The 22,972-nt window shown below is 41.9% G+C and overlaps 1 protein-coding gene across 1 annotated transcript in view; it reads left to right on the top strand.

The window, feature by feature from the left end:
- The window catches only part of LOC131918872 (MFS-type transporter SLC18B1-like), a 31,537-nt gene extending 9,276 nt beyond the window's left edge, over positions 1-22,261 (top strand). The window contains exons 4-13 of the mRNA XM_059273036.1: positions 252-399; positions 3,849-4,005; positions 12,690-12,826; positions 14,567-14,668; positions 16,634-16,725; positions 18,588-18,683; positions 19,965-20,039; positions 20,992-21,085; positions 21,190-21,242; positions 21,659-22,261. Of these exons, the coding sequence (XP_059129019.1) occupies positions 252-399; positions 3,849-4,005; positions 12,690-12,826; positions 14,567-14,668; positions 16,634-16,725; positions 18,588-18,683; positions 19,965-20,039; positions 20,992-21,085; positions 21,190-21,242; positions 21,659-21,725 (1,021 nt within the window). The 3' untranslated portion in view covers positions 21,726-22,261. The remainder of the gene's footprint in view (positions 1-251; positions 400-3,848; positions 4,006-12,689; positions 12,827-14,566; positions 14,669-16,633; positions 16,726-18,587; positions 18,684-19,964; positions 20,040-20,991; positions 21,086-21,189; positions 21,243-21,658) is intronic.
- Positions 22,262-22,972: the final 711 nt, after the last annotated feature.

Genomic DNA, 22,972 nt, shown 5'->3' with positions numbered 1-22,972 from the left:
ATAACAACAGAAGGGGATAGCTAGGCTGTCATTATGACTTGAATTATAACAAAAATTAAAAACAGCAATTCCCTATAGAAAGTGTCACAACCCAACTCTTTAAAGGATTTCTAGCTACAGATTTCTAGCTAAAAGATTCATGCTACAGAGACTTTATCTAATAACTTTGGGTAGTATGACTATTTTCAAGAAATAAAGTGAATTAAAAAATTAAAACCAGTTTGACACTTGACAACTGCATTTGTTTTCAGTGTCTTGGACCAACTTCCAGACGGACCCATATTTATTGTCATGTGTTTTCTGGTGAGAATAGTAGATGCCATAGGCTTTGGTGCAGCGATAACCGCATCGTCTTCTGTCCTGGCAAAGGCCTTCCCAAATAATGTGGCTACTGTGTTGGTATGTAATTTGAACTTTTTCTTATTTTCCTTCTGATGTGGCCAAAACATTTGATCTGTTCTTACATGCTTTCCCCAACTCTCTTGTGTATTGTTCCTCCTTTTATTGTGATTTCGATTTCCTGCAGTAAAGTGAGAAATAAAAGCACATCATTGCTGGGTGTGCTGACACACACCTGTAACCCACTACTTGGGAAGTGAAGGCTGGAGCATCAAAAGTTTGAGGCCAGCATGGGTGACACAGTGAGTCACTGTCTGAAAAACAAAAACAAAGAAATGACGACTGTCTGAAATGTTTAATTGTTCTTTATCAATAAAAACTCGGCATCGGGAGTCAGATATGGGGTAAGAACCTGAACGATCAGAGAAGCAATGGCAAAGTGACCAGTGACCTCCTATCTCTTTTGTTCCTCCATCCATAAGGCCAAGACCCTCTCTAAGTCCCGCCCTACTACTTCCCATCTCTCTCTCTGTCCTCAGTCCTCCAAAACCTCTATGGTTAGTTTGAGTCAGCTAGTAGCTAGCTCTACCCTCTGATTCAAAGCAAACTTTGTTGTCAGAATGCGATCAAAATATCACACAACAACTCTCTGTGACAACTCTACCACAGGAGGAGAGGGTTTAAAAAGAAGGTGAGGCCTGGAACGGTGGCTTGTGGCTTTAATCCCAGCACTCAGGAGGCAGAGGCAGGTGGATCTCTGTGAGTCTGAGTCAGACTGGTCCACACAATAATGCCAGTTCAGACGCTGCTACACAGTGAGACCCTTATCCAAAGTAAGAAACAAAAAAGCAGAGACCTTGAGTGTCTCTTAGGTAAATCACCCTTAAAATGATTTTTAAAGATTTGTTTTCTTTTTTTATGTGTATTATTGTTTTGCCTCCATACACACACACACACACACACACACACACACACACACACACACACATATACATATACGTACACACACATACACACACACACATATATATATATATATATATACCACATATGTGCCCAGGGCCTACAGAGATCAGAAGAGGGGATCAGATCCCCTGGAACTGGAGTTATGATAGTTATAAGCCACCATATGGGTGCTGGAACAAAGCCCAGGTCCTCTGTGAAAGAGCAAGTGCTCTTAACTACTGAGCCATCTCTAGATTTTTTAAAAATCACTTTTCACTCTTCTGAGTAGCATTTTGCTATCCTCCTGTGATCCTGTGAGTAGGACCTGGCTGAATTGCTTATAGCTTTCCTCTACTCTAGAAGTTTCCCCTCATGATAGATGGTTACCTCATGAGCATCTTTCCTCCACTTTCCCCAGATATGTCTCAGAGGTCGTCTTGAAAATGGTCAAAGCACTTGTGTCTTGTCTGAGGAGTGTCATCTAATTTTGACTTTACTCAATGTGTCAGCTTGGCCATGGGCCATTTTTTCCATATAGAACTTGTTGTCCTTTTAAAAGCTGGTGTTCTGTAGAATACGCTGGACAGTGCTGTTCAGGAAATTCCTGTCGTGGTGGCAGTCACCATTTGAGATTGGGCAGGAGAAAGTAGACTTGCCCTCCCAATCTTCCGCATAAAGTTGCAGCTGAAGCCAACACATCCCACACATTAGTTAATCATGATGGCTCTGTGTCCTCTGTGGATCTTAAGACAGTGAGATTGTAAGCCATGGGTGTATTTAAAGATTTAAAATGGTACAATTTTTTAACAGTAAAATTCTTTTCCATAGGACTTCCTTGTTTACTTTTAGTTAATTTTATGCAGAATAAACTTAAAAAGTTATAAAATGGAATATCGAATGTAGTAAATGTTTGACTTATACCATTGCTATTCTGACTTATATACACATCTGCTGTCCAGGCACCCAGTGCCCTAGCTGCTCCAAGAGGGCAGCCAACATCTCAGGCATCTTACCAAGATTACATATCTGTGTATACACATGTTCATACCCATATGGAGTGGCAACATGATTCCTCCTTCTTTTCTTTACGTGTGTGATGGCATATTCTTCACACCATTTAACAAATGGTTGATTATACTGACAAGTTCACACTTGATGTCTTCTGTATTTATTTATAAGAAACATTCTTATTTGTTCTTCACTGGCTGTGTGCAATTTCTCTGTATAGATGTGACCTACTTTATCTAAATTGTTAGTGAGTATGTAAATCATCTGCATCTTTTTGTTTGTTTGTTTGTTTGTTTAGAACAGGGTCTCTCATAGCTCAAGCTGACTAGAACTCTCAAACGTTGACCTTGAACTCCTGGTCTTGCTTCCTGCATCTCCTTCACCTAGGTGCTGGGATTGTAGGTGTCTGTCGCCACACCTAGCTTAACATTGCAAACAGTGCTACCATGTCAATGTATAAACAAGCATGTGTGTGTAAATTGTGATACAATCTTTTTTTTTCAAGTAGTACTCTCATAATTCATTTTTTATTTAACTTTTTTGAGAATTTCATACATGAGTCCAATATTTATATAATTTTCACCCCACTGCTCTCTTAAATTACTGGTGTGTGTGTGTGTGTGTGTGTGTGTGTGTGTGTGTGTGTATGTGCACGCGCATAAATACAGCCTCAACCAACTGAGTCCATTTAGTTGCTTATATGTATATGTGTTCAGGTCTGACCACTAAGTTGGCTTAGCCTAAGAGGGGCCTCACCCCTGGAGAAAACTGATTCTTGCTTTCTCAGGAGCCATTGATTGCCTATAGCTCTTCATCTGGGGATAAAGCTTTGGAAAATTTCCTCATCCATGTGGCATGTCAGACGGCGTAGTCATGTCTTGTCTTGTTTTGGTGACTGTATTGTCGAGATTTTATGGATGCAGCTTCCCTTTCATGTGTAGAGGACACTATCTCGCAGCAGATGTCCTGGGCCTCTGGCTCCTGTGGTCTTTCTGCCCCTAATTCCTTGGTGTTCTCTGGGAATTACAGGGCTTGTGATGCAGATGTGTCAGTCGGCACCTGAGGTCAGTTGCACTTTGCATCATGACCAGTTGTAGATTTCTGTGATGGTCTCCAGCAGCTGCAGAAAGAAGCTTCTTTGGTAAAGGGTGGGAGCTACACTTATCTGTGGATATAAGGATACATATTTTGAATGTGGTAAAGGGTGGGAGCTACACTTACCTGTGGATACAAGGATATATATTTTGACTGTGGTAAAGGGTGGGAGCTACACTTACCTGTGGATACAAGGATACATATTTTGACTGTGGTTACTAATTATACTTGTTTGGAAAATGGCAGTTAGTAGGGTCTCCTCTAGTGTCCATAATCTCTCCAGCTACAGGTAGGCTAGGTTTATAGTACCAGGCATTTTGAGACAAGATGCCTGGAACTCACAGAGATCTACCTGCCTCTGCTTCTCAAGTGCTGAAATTAAAGATATGTGCCATTATGCCTGATACTCATAATTCTTCAACTATAATACATTAAATTTTCTTTTGTTTTTTCACTTTTAGGGAAGCCTTGAGGTTTTTTCTGGACTGGGGCTGATAGTAGGTCCCCCTTTAGGTGGCTTTTTGTATCAGTCCTTTGGCTATGAGGTGCCTTTTATTCTTCTGGGGTGCATAGTTCTGCTGATGATACCACTCAACCTATGTGTTTTGCCCAGTTATGGTAAGTTCAATTTTAGTACTCATTCTAGAATTTTACCTTTACTTTTATGTCTTTGTAAATGATACATTTACCACCTATATTATGTAACACCTCTTTGTAGTCCCCTCAAAAGCTGGTTCTGTTTCCTAAAATGTGGGTAATTAGTTTATGATGATTTTTGCTTACAAAGGACTAGGAATATAGCTCAATTAGTAGAGTGCTTTTGTAGCATTCATGAAGCCCTAGGTTTGACCTCCAACTTCATATAAGCACAACATGATGGTGCATGCCTTTAAAGAATCCTTGGCTACTCAGTGAGTTTGAGGCCAGCCTGGGATGCATGAGGCCCTCTCTTAAATACGTAAAATAAAAAAGCATACCACAAAAATTTCCAGGTTTAGGAGAAACAAATACTTTATTTCTGCTCATGAGCCATTATCATTGGGCTGAACTAAGTTTTCACCAGAAATTCTGTGGGCAACACAGTCTGTCTGCAAAGTTGTAAAAACAAGAGAAGATTCCCATAAGTTCTAGACCGCCTTTATTTTCTTTCTTTCTTTTTTCTTTTTTCTTTCTTTCTTTCCTTCCTTCCTTCCTTCCTTCCTTCCTTCCTTCCTCCCTTCCTTTCTTTTTTTCATTCTTATGATGTCTTTCTACATAACTCTGTGTAGACAGACTTTTCTTTGGGTCTCCAGCTCACACACACACACAAAAAACAACATGGAGACTTATTAGTTATGAAAGCTCAACCAATAGCTTAGGCCTGTTTCTAACTAGCTCTTATAACTTAAACTAACCCATTTCTATTCACTTTTTGTCTAGTGGCTTTATTACCTCACCTCCATATTGCCCATCCTGTTTGCTCTGCGTCTCTGCCCTTCTTTTTCCCAGTGTTCTCTGTGCCTGGAAATCCTGCCTAACTATTGGCTGTTCAGCGTTTTATTAAACCAACCACAGTGACTCATCTTCACACAGTGTAAAGGAATATTCCACAACAGCCCTGGCTGTCCTGGAACTCACTATGTAGACCAGGCTGGCCTTGAGCTCACAGAAATCCTCTGCCTCTACCACCCTCAACTCTAGGACAGTTTTGTGCACACAGAGAATTCCAGGCCATCTGGGGCACAGAGTGAGACAATGTGTCATTCTGTCAAAAAACATTCAATAAAGGGGGGCAAGGCCAGCTCTTCATTCCCAGTGGGCCTTCCACATGTCCATGTAGCAACAACAGTTACAAGGATACAGGTCTCTGGTAGAAGTGATGAGAAACAATCTGGGTCCAAAGCTTCCCTTCCCATATAAATCAACCTTCTCTGTGACAGGGCATGTATATTGTTGCCAGGGTGCCACATGCTGGTAAGAGTCAACCAGGGCAGGGAGCACAGAACACTGTGTCCCCATTAGGTGCGTACTTATGATTCATTTGTAGTTCCCTTTGTTCAGATAAAAATTACCACCAGGGTTATGGTTGTTGTAAGCAATGTTTTTCAGAAGGGTTAATCAACCTTGTATAACAGAGCTGGAGAGGTTGCAGGAGAGCAGGGAAACCAGGGAGAAAAGAGCCAAAGAGAGGCAATACCACAGTGAACCACAGGTGGTGCTGATCTTTTCTGTACGTGTAAGGAACCGGTTTTTTCTTGGTTTAGCATCCTAGGCTGTGTCCTGATATGATGGATATTGGACAGAGAATTAAGAAGCAGTCAGCCACAGTCCTGGAGAGATGGCTCAGTGGTTAAGAGCACTGGCTGCTCCTGCAGAGGACCTGGGTTCGGTTCCCAGGACTCCCATCGTGACTCACAACCGTCTGTAACTCCAGTTTCAGGGGATCCAATGCCCTCTTCTGACCTCCTCAGGCACCAGTCATGCATGTGGTTTGCATGCATACATGCAGGCGAAACAGTCACACGTATAAGATAAATAAGTTTAATTAAAAAAAGACAAGAAACAGGTCAGATTCTCGTGCAGCAGGAGAAAAAAATTGTTAATTCTTTATTACTCTAGGAAATGGGGAAAGACAGCCAAGACAGGGTATTTAAAACTGGAATTGAAAAAAACCGCTAAGGTCAATAACATTAGGCCTATAATTCAGATTGAGTATTCCTATTTAAGAATACTCTTTAAAGCTGGGTGGTGGTGGTGGTGATGATGATGATGATGATGCAGCACACCTTTAATCTCAGCACTCGGGAGGCAGAGCCAGGCGGATCTCTGTGAGTTCGAGGCCAGCCTGGACTACCAAGTGAGTTCCAGGAAAGGCGCAAAGCTACACAGAGAAACCCTGTCTCAAAAAACCAAAAAAAAAAAAAAAAAAAAAAAGAATACTCTTTAAGTTATTGAAAGTTTTAATGCAGGCAACATCTAGGAAAGTAACCAAATTTCCTTTTGACATACTGGAGGAACTATGTGTTCTGTACACTCTGCGGATTTCTTCCACATCCATGGCCAGTGTCTGGTGTTGGGTGTCAGGAGCCCCTGTTGCTCATTCTTCTATCCACTCTCCCGTTTCTGCCTGCTGTTATCCGCTAACAGTCATGTGCACATCACTTCTCTTGTTAAAACCCTATGTCCGAGAACCTGAAGAGGTCTGCTTTCCATCGTGGTGACAGAGAGATCAATGTGTCATGCAGTAAGTCCCACCTTCTCTGTGTCCCACATGCTGCAAGATTGACACCTGTACCTGGAACCAGAGAGAACACCAAGCCCCCCTTATACTACTTTTTTTTTTTTTTTTTTTGGTTTTTCGAGACAGGGTTTCTCTGTGTAGCTTTGCGCCTTTCCTGGAACTCACTTGGTAGTCCAGGCTGGCCTCGAACTCACAGAGATCCGCCTGGCTCTGCCTCCCGAGTGCTGGGATTAAAGGCGTGCGCCACCACCGCCCGGCTTATACTACTTTTTTATGTATGCACACATGCCTATGATAAAGTTTAATTTAAAATTAGATACAGTTAAGAGGTTAGTAATAGGGGGCTGGAGTGATGGCTCAGTAGTTAAGAGTCCTGGCTGCTCTTGCAGAGGACCAGGGTTCAAGTCTCAACACCCACATGGTGGGTCACAACCATCTGTAGCTCCAGTCCCAGGATAGAGCATCATCTTCTGGCTTCCGCAGCACCAGGAACACATGGCAGCCACACTGCACAGACATACTCACAGGCAAAACACCTCATACACATAAAATAAATAATTTGTAAAAAGAGATTAGCAATAATAATAAAAGTATAAAACAACTAGAACTACTATAATTGAAGTTATTTAAAGCTTAGAAATTCTTTGTTTCTAGAACTTTCTATTTAATTATATAATTATTACTATTATTTTGGTATTTTTGAGACAGGGTTTCTCTATGTAGCCCTGGCCATCCTGGACCAGTCTGGCCTCAAACTTAGTGATTCACCTGTCTCTGCTGGCATTAAAGGCATGTGCCACCACCACCCAGCTCTGTTTATTATTGTATTTATTATTGTTGACAGTACAGAAATGAAATCTCAGAAAGCAAAGCTATTGTACTTGAAAATTGCTAAGCGAATAGATTATAAATATTCTCATGTCAAAAAATGACAAGTATGTGAGGTAAGGTGTAATGTATTTGTTAAATACTCGGATTCACTCTTTCTACTATGTACACATGCACACATATGTACAATATCAGTGTCATTCACTACTGGTAAACACAATTTTTACCTGGAAATTAAAAGTTTTGTTTTCTGAGACAGGATCTTCCTATATAGCCCCCGGGAACTCACATTGTAGGCCAGGCTGGCCCTCCTGTCTCTGCCTACAATATGATGGGATTGCAGGCAGACTCAAAATGCCATCTTTATATCCATGAAACAAGCAAGACACCTGGAAGCCACTGGAGCACTTGCTGGGTTTAAGTAGAGCGGTCACGTGGTGTGGACTCCGCACTCTTCCATCCCCTCCTGCTGACTCAGCCTGCACTGTCTCTGTCATCTTTTCTGAGTAGTTTCCCCAGACCTCTCCTTCGCAGGACAGGTATCAGGTGGCACCATGTGTGCTGCTCTTTTCAGGTGAAAGACCCTAGCCCTTCAGGCTTACACCCCCAAGCCCTCAGGAAAAGAGAAACTTCAAGCACCAGGAAATGAGAAACTAAAAATCTAGTTCCAAGAGCAACCTGGCTCAGCCATTAATCTCCCCTGCAACCACATAACAATATAAAGGGATTTCTATTAAGAGGTGTGCTCAACTGTGACTGGGAAAACTGCAGATGTTCCAGGGAGGACCACCGTGACCTGTATGTAAACTCCACTCCCACCCTGATACCCCCCCCTTGAGGTTTCAAGACACTGACATAATTGTATCCCCCTCTGTGATCACTCTGTAACCAGACAATGATTTTATGAAATTAGCTTCTAGACATAAATCAATCAAAATGACATTGTATGGGAATTGTAATCTTGTGGGTTTTGTGGGTTTTTCCTTTAAAAGCCCTCATGGGGCCGCAGCAAGATGTGACTCTTGCTCTTGGGAGCGGAGGAACCCTTCTATATAGAAGCTTAATAAATCCTTGTGCTGTTGCATCAACTGGACTGGAGTCTGGGTTCTTGGGGCGCCCACTTGAGACCCTAAACTTTGGGGTCCAGCACAGGGACCCCCACACACTTCTGTCTCTGATACCTTTCAGGGCAGGTGTTGGTAACCAGCCAGTTTTATCTCTCCAACGAGAATAGCCACACCAGGATTTGGAGGAAACACGGGGATACCCAAGTACCATGGGAACAGTCTGAGATTTTTCTATGTTCTACACAGAGTTTTCACTTAAACCAATGAAGTGCCCCTTTTCATAAGTGTTTTTATACATTCTTTTATTTTAAACTTAACTATTTTTTAAGTTTACTTATTTTATGTGTATCAGAGTTTTGCCTCTGTGTGTGTGTGTGTGTGTGTGTGTGTGTGTGTGTGTGTGTGTGTGTCTGCGAACCATGTGCGTTGTTGGGAGCATAACACAAAGGTCCTTGAGCCAAGGAATCTCCAGAGAAACCAGGAATGTTAAGCAGGATTATCTTTCCAAGGGGAAAGTTGAAAAACCTGTTCTTCCATCCAGAAAGCTGAGAAGAGAATTGGGAATGATTAACAGCCTGGTGATCTGCATTATCTGTTGGGGCAGGCCATGTCAAGCTCTTACAACCAGGAGGAGGTGGCTAGTACTCTAAATGACCCTCACAAACAGAGGCTCCCCCAGGCTCCCACAACCAGGACCAAAGGTGGCTAATAGCCCAAACGATTTCTGCGCTATTTATAGAACCAAGACCAGGCTAGACCCTTAGAACCTTAAGCTAGTACACGCAGTGTACCTCTAGAACCTATCTTCTTGGAAGAAATGACATGTACCCTGCCTTGAGTTTCAATGTAATTACACTTCCTGTGCATGGGGGGGATTGCATTCCACCAGGAAACTTTTTTTCCAAATGACACTGGGCTTAAATACATGGTGAATAAACTGCCTGTTCTTAGACTCCTTGAAGTATGATCCAGGCTGACGAAGCCAGGCCAGTCTGCACTGGGTTTTGCTCTTCTCTCTTCATGTGGTGAGCTTCCCTGTATGACACCTGCATTGAGCCCCAAGTACATGTCTCCTACCAGTGCCCACAGAGGTCAGAAAGAGGGCATCATATCCCCCAAAACTGGAGTTAGAGATGGATGTGAATAGCCATGTGGCTGCTGGGAACTGAACACATGTCTTCTGCAAGAGCAGCCATTGTTCTTAACCACTGAGCCATATATGGTTAACAGATAATGCCTTTTTTTTTTTTTTTTTTTGAGACAGAGTTTCTCTGTGTAGTCTTGGCTGCCCTAGAACTTGCTTTGTAGACCAGGCTGGCCTCAAACTCACAGAGATCCTCCTGCCTCTGCCTCCCAATTGCTGGGATTAAAAGGCGTGCACCACCACTACCCGGCAGATAATGCTTTTTGTATGCACAAGAAATATAATAGACTAAAACTAAAATCTTTTATAGTTAAAATTTATTTTAATTTTTATTAGTTGTTGTTGTTGCTTTTTTAACTTTTTTGGTTTTCAAGACAAGTGTGTGTGTGTGTGTGTGTGTGTGTGTGTGTGTGTGTATGTGTGTGTGTTTTTATCCCTGGCTATCCTGGAACTCTCTCTGTAGACCAAGCTTGCCTCGAACTCAGAGATCTGACTGCCTCTACTTTTGTAGTGCTGGGATTAGTGATTAGTGGCATGCACCACACCGCACTGTTATTATCGTCATCATTTTGAATTATGTGTGGGTGTTAGGATGTGCATGTAAGTGCAGATGCCCACAGAGACCAGAGGCACGGGAACTCCTGGAGCCAGAGCTACAGGTGATTGTGAGACACCAAATGTGACTACTGGAAACTGAACTCCGGTTCTCTTGAAGAGAAGTCCTCTTACTTGTTGAGTCATTTCTCCAGCCCATCTTTTGCAATTTTCAATTCAAATTTAGTACAATTCAAAATCCACACCTGGCTTGACTTCCTGCTGGCAATATCTCGTTGTGCCACAAGGTGGCACTTGATCTCGCTCTAAGTTGAAATACATAGTGAAGTTCAGGAGTTGAATTTAGGGTGGTGCTTTGGAGTAACCGGCTCATAGTCTTGACTTAATCTCTGTATTCTGAAAAATTCTTGAGAATATTACCAAAAATAGCATAAATTCGTACAGTCTTTGTGTTATGATATTGCCCGAGGGCGACCCCGGCTGGCTGGGCCAGGGTATCCCACGCGTGCAGGGAAACACGCTGGGCAGATGCAGCGGAAGTCACTCATAAGCCCAGACACTGCATCCACGTGGAAATAAGTTTATTATAACAGAGAGATAAAGAGAAAAATAGAAAAAAAGAGAGAAAAAAAGAAGGGGGGGTCGGTAAGGAGTCAAGGGTGCACACTTGTGGGAATGCGGAGGAGGGAAGAAAGTGAGGAAGGGGCAGTTCTTTTTTTAAAGGGGACTTTACATCAGGAAGCTGGGCGGGTCTCTAAGGGGCGGGTCACAATACTAACACTTTAAAGTTTTGGACTTTGCATATGCATGGTCGTTGTGAATGATGATGAATGCCTGCTGTGGGTAAAATGAAGGTCTGTGAGGGCTGATCCCGACCCTCATTGAAGTTCTGTGTTCACATCCAGTGTTGTCTCTGTACAGGATCACAGTAACCAATTCTAACTAAGCTCCTGAACTGCAGATGACAGGACTCTGCGCCAAGTGCCTGAACTGTAGCATGAATCTTAGAGAGTCTTATTAATAAAATCGAACCTGAGGCCAGTTATTGGGGTCAATGCTGGTAGATCAGAGAGACAGAACAAGCCACAGCTAACCTCACCTGGCCAACTTCTCAGCTGGTCTTGTTTCCTCAGACTGGAAGCGTCTGTGTCCTCATCCTAATGGCTCTCAGCTGAAATCCTGAACGCTTAACCAGCCAAATGCTTAACCAGTCAAATGCCTAACCAGCCAAATGCTTCCAGTTTCTGGTCCTCACGCCTTATAAACCTTTCTGCTTTCTACCACCACTCCCTGGGATTAAAGGCGTGAGTCACCATGCCTGGCTGTTTCCAGTGCAGCCTTGAACTCACAGAGATCTAGAGGGATTTCTGTCTCTGGAATGCTAGGATTAAAGGCGTGTGCTAACATTTTCTAGCCTAAGTATCTTGTGGCTTTTCTGTTCTCTGACCCCAGATAAGTTTATTAAGGTACACAATATTTTGGGGAACACAATACCACCACACTGAACTGTTCTCTTTGTGGAATCCCCAGTGATTTCTCGGACTCCTAAGCATATTTTAAGAGCCACACAGTCACTACATACTTTTCTACAATGATCTTTTTCTTAAATAATATGCCTGGGGAGCTGAAGAGATGGCCGCATGGTTTAGAACACTTCCTGGTCTTCCTAGGACCCGAGATCAATGTTGAAAACTTCCTAAAGAGAGAATAAAGCAGTCACTATGACCAGAGGCTTGCAGGTAGACATGCCTGCTATTCGGATAGGCATGAACGGGGGTTACTGACTGTTAGGAGAATGAGAGTACTGATCTTAAATGATAAAAGTGGTTCACACAAGATTCAGTAACACATCCTTTCAGTCCCTCAATGTAGCGTTTATTTTGACCTCCGAAAAATAACTGGGTCTTGTTTTACAAGACAAAGGTGAGTCCCTCCTTAAGAACACACACAGAGCCTTGGTGAAGCTGGGATGGCTCTTTTTCTGCAGCTCTCCATTCCACTGTCCCATCCAGATGGCCTTACTCCCAGATTGTAACTTAAAAACTTCCCTGCATACCCTGATTCCAGTTGCTTCTCGTTGTATCTGAAAACTTAAGGATTTCTATTTGAAAGCTTAAGGATTGTTTTTCAATTGGGGAGTTTGCTGGGTTTTTTTGTTTTTTGTTTTTTTTGAGACGAGTCTTATGTAGCCCAGGACGACTTCACACTCACTGTGGAGCTGAGGATGACCTTGAATTCCTGGCCCTCCTACCCTGCAAGTGCTGAGATGCCAGGATAAAAGTCAGTCCTTTAAATGAAATCAATTGTGGCTTCTAAAGTTGAAGAGGGTTAGGGTAGATGATAATATTTAGTTCCAGACAGTTCAGAGGTGCAGCTATTTCTACTACCAGATAGTCTTAACAGCTTTGCCTCTCCAAGTAAGTTAAATGATAAAGCTAAGAGATAAGGATTGCGATGATGTGTTTCTGTTTTTATGTTTAACCCCAAGAGTCGGAGCCAGGTGAACACTCCTTCTGGAGACTTGTCTCATTACCGAAGGTCGGTCTCATAGCCTTCATCATCATCTCCCTCAGCTCTTGCTTCGGCTTCCTCGAGCCAATTCTCTCTCTCTTCATCTTGGAGAAGGTAAGCAGCCTGCTGGAGCACGGCTTTGTACTGGCGGCCATGATTATGGTGCCCTTGGGCTCTTGCTTTAGGGAAAGACCTTCATCTGTGAGAAGAAGGTAGCCAGGCAGCTGCATTCTCTGGGAAACTATATTTTCCCTCAGTGATATTCCCTTGTGCTAGGGTGTGACTCTGGGATCTGGGGGTCTGATCCACTAGGAAGAAAGAGAGAATCTTCCTCTAATGTCTCCTCCCACCCAAGACCTTGCTCATGTCATTCCATGTCTACGAGGTCATCTCCCATGTTGCTTAACTACAACACATTTTCTCTTCCTGTGTGAGTTATAAAGAGGCATTAGGAGTACTCATTATGTCTGTTGATGCGAGATATCCTTCTTTGCCAAATGCCCTCTAGGTCCACTTACCTTTTCACTATTTGTTATAATAAGAGGACTATGTTCTATACTACAGAATAGGAGAAAGGAACCAAGAGTCTCCATTGCTGAAACATAAATGTTGAGTTCATATTACTTTACATTTCCCTGTGACACACCACCCTCCTGCATGCCTCACCCCCACTGAAACCAAACCTGGGGCTAAGATCCAAGAGCATCACTTAACAAGCTCTGTGTATGAATCTTTGTATACATAAAATTTGTAAAACACTGTGTATGAAAATGCAATTTGTAGAAATAAAATTATATGTTTAATATCAAATGCTATAAAATCAAACCTCTAGAACGTCCAATAAGTGCTTGGAATTTTTTTTCCCCTTTTAGAAAAAAGTATTTACCCATACCCAGTACAAAGTAAGACAAAGTTAAGAGGAATTCTATGAAAGCTAATCTTGATGGTTAACTTGATTGGATGGGAAAGTGACTAGGAAATTAGTAAAGTGTATCTCTGGGTAAGACTTGAGGTTATTTCCAGACAGAATTGACTAAACATGGAATGCCTTGACTGTGGGCAGTACCATCCCAGAGGCTGGGACTGGATTAAAAAAGGGAAGAATGGAGAAAGCCAGTTAACACAGGCATCCTCTCTCTGCTTCCTGGCTGCTATCCTGTAAGCTCTCTGCTCTCCCACACCCTCCCTACTGTTATTCTTAGCCACTTCTGGAGTCACATGACTACCCATGGGCTGTCAGTAGTCAGGTTTACATCCTACATAATCCGCGTACAGCATGGTCACGTAATCTGCATGCATCGTGATCACATAATCTATGCACATGCATGGCGTAGCTACGTAAGCTCATTTATGCAAGCACTAGGTGACATATAAAAGCAGGCTTGACCCGCTCCCACTCTCTCTCCCTCTCACCAGACATGGCACGAACCCCCCCCCCCCTCTCTCTCTCTCTCTCTCTCTCTCTCACACACACACACACACACACACACACACACACACACACTTTTCTTTTCGGTAGGCCTACCCACTTCCACCCTTTCTCTTCCCTAATAAAAACTCTTATAGTGGGTTCCATTGTACCTCGAATTTTCTCATGCCCAGAAAAATAATGTCAACAAGTAAATAACACCTACCATGATGCTCTGAAACCATGAGCCAAAATAAATAATCCACCCCTTTATGTTGTTCTCTCGGGTGTCTTAGTCACAGCTATGGACAGCTAAACAATACAGATACTTGAGTGTAACTGATAGACTTCTGTGAATAGAGCTGAGGAAGAGAAGGACAGAAAGGGGTGTGTTTATTTCAAAGAGAGACTTCACATGCTGCTCTAACATGGAATCTCTTTTCCAGTTCAATTTGCCAGCTGGATACGTGGGACTCGTCTTCCTGGGTCTAGCTCTGTCCTACACCATTTCATCACCACTGTTCGGTCTCCTCTGTGATAGGATGCCTGTATGTATCCTGACTTATATTTGAGTTGCTTTTGCATGGTTAGATCTGTAGCCACTTCTCCAGAATTCTAAAGGTCCCTTGCTTAAAGGGGACAATTTCATTTGGCCTGGTAGAGAGAGTCTGGTGGCTCTCAGCCTCAGTTGTTCCTCTCAGCAGACTCCAGTTTAGTATTTCATATGAAGAGTCTGGTACTAAATCTACTGGAAACTATTGCACCATTTTTTTTTTTAAGACTGAGCCTCACTATATAGACCAGGCTGATCTGAAACAGTCCCCTTGCTTCCCAGAATCTTCCCAGAGTCAGGATCACGGTCTGTTGTTGATATGACAAGCCTGGTTTGTATTATACCAACTAAAACTTCCTTAATGACACAGACAATGCAAAATAAAACAGAAACTCTGATCCTAGTAACCAGGGCAGCGTCTAAGGCTCTTACAAGTTATTGGACTTGATCAGATTGCAAAACTAATAGAGGGAAATTGACTTAGAATGAGGGTATGAAAAAAATGGCCCTGCAAGTGTGCATCAACCGTTCTGTACCCATCTTGAAACGAATCTCCTCTGTTCTCTTTCAGTTGGGCCTAACCCGTTCAGTCTGCATGACTGATATGCAGAAATATCACCATTAACTAGACCTCACATTTCCCTGGCTGCTTCTGCAGCTTTAGTGCTTAGATTTTTCATTTTTCTCTCATTAGCTTTGCATATATATTTATAAGATATATGTTATAGAGGAGTTACTTAGTAACCCAAGTAACAAAATGCTAATGTTTTTCCTTTTTTAAAGATTTACCTTCATTTTTGTTTGTGTGTATGCTTATGTATCTGTGTACGTGTATGCCACATGTATATGGGTGACCTCAGAGACCAGAAGAGGGCAGTGGATCTCCTGGACCTGGACTTCTAGCGTTTGTGAGCCACCTGACACAGGTGTTGGGAACCAAACTTGGGTCCTTAGAAGGGGACTAGTATGGCCTTATTATTAGTTAATATTTAAAACAGTGATTTTGACTTAGGAAAATATTGAGAGAACTCTTAACCTCTGAGCCATCTCTCCAGACCCCAAATAGCTAACATCTTAAACAATGTTTGGAGCTAAGTGTTAAGACATAATTTTAAGCCAGGTATGGTGGCAAATGTTAGTTACCCTAGCACCTGCAAGGCTATAGGACTAAAAGATCATTAGTTCAGTACCAGCCAGGGGTATAGCAAGCAAGACCTTGCTCCTTGCTTTAAAAAGAAAGACATAGGCTGAGTTAAGCAGTTTAGAAGGGATAATTTTTATTAGATACCATCTTAGACTGGTTAGACTGCCATAACAAAATATCAAAGACTTGGAGCACACATAAACAAGGGATACTTAGTTCTCACAGTTTTGCAAGATCCAGGCTCTTGCTTGGTGTTGAGGACCACTTCTGACTCACAGCAACCCCACGTGGAAGAGTGGGAAATGCTCTCAGAGACTTCTCCTGGGAGGGTGTGGATCCCAGTCATGAGGGTTCCTCCTTCACTACCATATCACTTCTCCAAAGCTGACCTCCACGCACCATCGGATTAGACACTAGAATAGCATACGAACCTGGGGGTTGGCGGGGAGGGATTCCATTCAGTCACTCTGCAGTAGATACTTTTAAATAATGTGTTTTTCCTGGGTATTAAAACACATTAGCAAGTTGCTTGTGGTGACTCCTTTTTAAATTCTTACATGTTTGGAATAGTTCATGATGTGCCAACATTCTGTTACATACCCCCTTCCTGGGGAACTTTTTTGCTCATCCCACCATCTTGCAAAATATCCTCCTTGCCTTTACATTTTTCATCTGCCTGTTCTCTCTTAAATATAAAGTTTCATTTGCTTCAGTGTGTTTGGGTTTTTGGATGTCATTACTCTAATGATTTTTTTAATTATTGTTTGATTACAGAAGGTCCTTTTGTTTAAGCTTTGAACTCTTTCTCTTTACCAGAATCTTAGGAAATGGTTTCTGATTTTTGGAAACTTAATCACAGCTGGGTGCTACATGCTCTTAGGACCTGTCCCCATTTTGCACATTAAAAGGTACCTTGTCTTGTTCCGTGTTTTTGGAGAAATAGTAATTATTTAATTCTTTTAAGTGACTTAGTACTGCAAGCATTGCTATTTAAAGGTTGACTTTGACTTAGGATTGTATTGAACTGTTTGTGTGACTGACAATGCTTTATTCACTACAAGCTCACAGTAGTTTACAAATCTTAACACATTCAATCTTTATCAAATGAGAAAAACATTGATTCTCATCTATAAGGTATTTGTTTTGTTTTGTTCTGTTAGCTGAGGCTAGCTTTGAACTCACAATCCTCCTGACTCTACCTCTCAAGTGCTAGGATTATAGGTTTGCACCACAGTACCATGTCTTCTCCTGTGTTTCAACTGCACAGGTGCTTAGAATGATTTTCAAAATAACATTTATTGGTAACAACCTTTGCTTGATACTTAGAGAATACAATTGTGTTTTTCTGAGTCTTTCTTCTCATTTATTGAGAGGGTGACCGAGTCTTTTATTGTTTCTGGGTCATCCTTAGCATGTAGTAGTTGCTCATTAGAGTTTATTTGCTATAATTTATTTATTGAAACAAAGTGAGCTTCTTGTTTTTTTCCCATACTTCTGGGGTAAAAATGGGCATCATGGGAAAAGGGTGATTTTGGAGTCTTTTGGATCTGGGTTTCGATTTTGGTTCTGTCACTGGTAGTGGAACTTGAATGAATCACTTAACTTCCAAGATCCTAAACTTTCTTGTCTATAAAAAGAAACCGGGGCTGGAGAGGTGGCTCAGTGGTTAAGAGCACTGACTGCTCTTCCAGAGGTCCTGAGTTCAATCCCAGCAACCACATGGTGGCTCACAACCATCTGTAATGAGATCTGGCACCCTCTTCTGGCCTGCAGATATGTATGCAGACAGAATACTGTATACATAATAATAAATAAATGTTTTAAAAAAAAGAAAGCAGGGCCAGCAATATGATCAGCCCACTAAGATACTTGCTGCCAAGCCTGGAAACTTGAGTAGGAACTCCAGGAATTAACTCCAGGAGCTACATGGTAGAAGGAGAGAACTGATTTATGTGTGTTGTCCATTCATCTCCACACACACACACACACACACACACACACACACACACACACACTGTGGCATATCTCCCCTCCAAAATAAAATAATGTAATTTTAAAAGGAACTAAAGCTAATACATACATGGCAAGCCAGGCATGGTGGGGTGCACGCCTTTAATCCCAGCACTCGGGAGGCAGAAACATGCGGATCTCTGTGAGTTCAAGGCCAGCCTGGTACAAAAACAAAACAAAAGAAAAAAAAAAAACAACAACAAAAAAGAATTACACATATAATGTCTGACAGGTATTTACTTGGAGTCCAATATAGAATATCTGTCGGTTTCTAGTCTCTTCTTTTGCCCCCTCCCCTCTTTGTCATTGTTTAATTGAATTTCAAGATGAAATGATTACATGAACAACAGCACTGATGTTGAGAGGTTTTTGTTATGGTGGGAGGGCCGGCTGGTTACAGATATGTAATATGTATGATTTTGTTATGGCGGGAGGGCTGGCTGGTTACTGCTGTATAATATGTATGATTTTGTTATGGTGGGAGACCTGGCTGGTTGCAGATGTGTAATATGTATGACTAAACACATGTGTGTGAAATGTGGAAGCAAAAGTGATTGTAGATGACCCAGGAGATGTTTTTGCTGCAGAGGTGCAAGGTGCTAACACGAGCTCTCACTGAATGGAATGGGACAAGATGGAAATGGGAGCGGAACAAGTGAACTATCTGTGAAGATAACTTCTCTGCCATCCTGCCGACCTGCTTTTAAGTTTGTGTCTCTTAACATACTAATGCTTTCATTTCCTCCCAATTCCTCTGCAGTCAGCTCTGGCTCATGGTGCTGGTGTTAGTGGTAAATGGCATCTCTGCTGGAATGAGTATCATCCCAACTTTCCCGGAGACCCTTAGTTGTGCATAGTAAGTTTCTCAGTTGTTTGACAAGCTCCGCAGTGATGGGCGTGGTATCGGGGGTGGGGTGGGGTGGGGTGGGGTGGGGTGGGAAGGGGTGCGGAGTGGGAGATAGGCAATCAGTCTCACCTCACTTGTTCAGACCCATAGGAGGTTGGATATTTGCCCAATAGTAAATCTTCATGATCTCAGACCATATAAATATTGTGACATGATTCATATAAGTAATAGTGGAACCATACTGAAAATAACATAGTGACATTAATATACTAAAAGATAGAATAGGTTACAGGGAGATGCTTGGCTTCTTGTATGTCTCAGGTGGTGTGTGTGTGTGTGTGTGTGTGTGTGTGTGTGTGTGTGTGTGTGTGTGTTGAATAGTTTTAAAAGTCCAGAACCAAATGGAGAAGTTTCAGAGTTGCCCCTGTGCATGGAGGAGATTCATACAAGAGCATAACATGACCAGCCATCTGTCACTTGACCATTGTCCCTTTGCGTATGGCATGTTCATGAACACTAAGGTCTTGACTGTGCTGGGGTTTCTCAATGACACTCAGAGGACAAAGAGCTGGTTCTGTTTTCTTAGAGCAGCCTTTCTTCTCTTCATCCTATTTTAAGAGTTTCTTAATTAATTATGTACTTCATTAGCATTTGATGCAAATGAGTTATGATTCTTGCTATTATACAGATAGACGTAGTAAAATTAGGTTATTTTATGAAAATGCCTTCAAATTTGATTTACATATTTTATTTATTTGTTTTTAATTTTTGAGATTATAATTACATTTTACCCTTCCTTTACTCTCTCCAAACCTTTCCATATACCCCTCTACACTCTCCAAATTCATGCTCTCTTTCTTCATTGTTGTTGCATGCATATATGCATTTGTATAAATATATATAATCCTAAATAAACCCCATTCAGTCAGTATAATGTTTCATGTCTGTGTGTTTTCAGGGCTGAGCATTTGGCACTGGACAAACAATTGGTGTACTCTTCCCTGGGGAAGAGCACCTCTCCCATTCCCAGCCTTCTTCAGTTGCCTATAATCTTTGTGTAGGGTTGATATTTGTTTTGTGCTGGTGTTCGAGCCCAAGACCTTGGGCATGATAGGCTCACATGGTACCATTCAGCTACATCTCCAGCTCCCAGATGAGTTCTTATTTGAGAATGGAATGCTCTTATATTTAGTTTCTTCAGATTATGTGGGTTATCTTAATGTATCTGTCACACACTTTTTCCATACAAGTTCTCCTTTTCATGATGGATCTGTCCATGTTTCTCTGCAGTGAAAATGGGTTTGAAGAGGGAATAAGTACGCTGGGACTCGTATCTGGTCTTACTGGCGCCATGTGGTCAGTTGGGTAAGTGAATTCATTTGCACCTGAGGGATGGAAATGTTCTCTCTATGTTACAGATGGAAAATTGAAACACCAAAAAGGTCCATGAGATTATCTAAGGCAAAAGCTCATCTAGGGCAGAGCAAGATTTCTAATTCACAAACTGTGACTCCAAAATCTAGAATGTCAGTATATGTCATACCCAACTAAGATACCTTCATGGACCTTGCTTTGAGCAATACTTAAAAATTCCTTTAACTGAAGCATATCTCAGACTTTTAAAATGGATTCCTTTATTGATTCACTTGCTCGGTTGTTTGATTGGTTATTTACTTCCTAACAGATCAGACATGCATGTCTGTTGCATGCACCCCTACCTACAAAATTGCACTGTATAGTAGCAATCTAATACATACAGAGTCAATAACTATGCACTGAACTGATTCAGTTAATAAGAATGGAAAGAATAGTGGGCCAGTGAGATGGCTGAGCAGGTAAAACACTTGCGACACAAGCCTGGAGACCTGAGTTCAATCCTGGGAACCTAATAAAAGATAGAAAGAAAAAGGGAACCTGTTCCACAGGGTTGTCCTCTGACTTTCTTATGGTACTGTTGCATGCACCCCTACCTACAAAATAGATTATTTTAAACATGTGCTACTGTTTTTATTGTTATGTAGGTCGCCAACTTCACAGCTGTAATCCTACATTTACAACTGTCTAATAATCATAATTCTTTCTTTCTCTTCTTCTCCCTCCCATCTCAGCACTGGATCTGGGGATTAAACTCGATCTTCCACACTGTGGGCAAGTGCTTTACCAATGAGCCACACCCAGGCCTAGAACTCTTACTTATGCCTGAGAATCTCCCTTTATTGCTTTAGTTTAAGGAAGACCAGTGACTGGGGTGTCATGCATCTTTATAAAGTAGTTTTTGCACTCTTAGATACTTACCCATTCGTCTTTCCATGGTCAGTGCTTTCATGGGACCAGTGCTGGGCGGATTTCTGTATGAGAAAATTGGTTTCGAGTGGGCAGCAGCTATACAAGGCCTATGGGCTCTGATAAGTGTGAGTAATCCTGGATTTGTGTGGGGTTTCTTCCATTTCCTTACACTTTGGAGACACTTGTCTTGGAGGATTTGCTTTAACAGTACATTTCGTTTGTGTTAAAGGGACTTGCGATGGGCTTATTTTATCTCTGGGAGCACTCAAAGGCGAGAAGAAGGTATGATCAGCTTTCCGGACTCTTTTCCTCTTAAAAAAAAGGCTAGCTCATGAGCATAGAAAAGAAATATTATTTTCCATCCCTTCTTGCTATTAGATTTCTGGGGAACATAAGCCTTGTTTATTGACAGGCACGTAGGTCCAAGGAGGTACTTGGGTGGAGATGTAGGTACTGAGTGTTTAGCTTTCTTTTTTCTAGGGTGTGGTAGGGTTTGAGATAGTTTCTTTGTGTAGCCCTGGCTGTCCCAGAACTAGCTCTGTAGACCAGGTTGGCCTTGAACTCAGAGATCTGCCTGCCCCTGCCCACTGAGTGCTGGGATTAAAGGTGTGTGCCACCACACCTAGCTGTGTTTAGTGTTTTAAGATGATCAATACTGTCTGTTTTTTTGTTTTGTTTTTTTTTTTACCTCACTGTAGATCTAAAGCTCAGAACATCATTGACACAGAGGAGGAAGAAGCTGGGCTCTTGCCCAATGAAACCTAGGCTCGCAAGCTCTGGATTGATGCAGACTGGGAGACAGGTGCCTTGAGCCATGACAAGCAGCTGCTGGAGGAGCTTTCTGGGAGCCAGGCAGAAGTCCTTGCTTCCTGGACTTGAACCCCGGAAGTGTCAAGCTGTTTTTACACGACCCTGCACCGGGCCGCGCTTACTGTAGTTTGGAGCATCTATGAGAAAGGGAAAACCAGAAGAAGCTGTCGTTTCTAAATGACCCGCCTTGCCCCTCAGGGTGCTGTTATTGACTCTCTTTGGCTTTCTTATTCTTGCATTCGTTTTTCATTCTAAGTTTTTCAATTCTACAGATGTACTTCTTAAAATTAATATGTGAAGAAATGAAACTACTTAATATACCTTGAACATATACAACAGAATGTATAAGTTTATGAAATCAGTTTTGAAAGACGTGCTTTCTCTGCACTGAGATTTTTATATCCATTAAAAAGGCAAAATTCCTGCCTGCCACATAAAAACTCTAGAGCATTCTTTGGCTCTCAGGTTTTCTAAAAACATTTCTGTGGAAGGCACACACACACAAAAATAATGATACATGCAGTTTCTATTTTGTGACATTTTTAGTTATGATTTGTATTTATAAATATTATATGCCATACCATTATTCATTTCCAATCTTAGTATCTCTTGTTTTAGTCCCACAATTTATGTTTGTTTATTGGGTTTACTACTTTTCATACTCTTGGAAGATATGTTCCATCACTAGGCGGGGCAGGCCCCCTACCTTCCCAAAGCCAACTATGAGTGTGTGCTGCACGTTGGAGGGATACTCCCTCTAGCTTCATGTAAAATCCTTGCTGTTACTTGAAGTGAGAATGTCAACTTTATACCTCCTGATTCATTTTCTTATTTGTAGTAGTTGCATTTCTTTTTTAATATAATAAAAGATTTTTGTCTATCTATCCATTGTATTCATTCAACACACTCTTTTTTATATATTTTTTTAAATTTATTTTACATCCTAACTACAGTTTCCTCTCCCTTTTCTTCCCCCATTACCTCCTCCCTACTTCTTTTTTACCTCCCCCCACCCCCATCCATTCCTCAGAAAGGGTAATGCTTCCCATGGGAGTCAACAAAGCATGGCAATCAAGTTGAGGCAGGACTAATTTCCTCCCCTCTGCATTAAGGCTGAGCAAGGTATCCCACCATAGGGAATAGGTTTTAAAAAGCCAGCTCATGCACCAGGGACAGTAACTGGTCCCACTGCTAGGGACCCC

Source organism: Peromyscus eremicus, chromosome 8b, assembly GCF_949786415.1.
Source record: "Peromyscus eremicus chromosome 8b, PerEre_H2_v1, whole genome shotgun sequence".
Taxonomy (NCBI): Eukaryota; Metazoa; Chordata; class Mammalia; order Rodentia; family Cricetidae; genus Peromyscus; species Peromyscus eremicus.
This window is presented reverse-complemented; position numbering and strand designations above follow the sequence as displayed.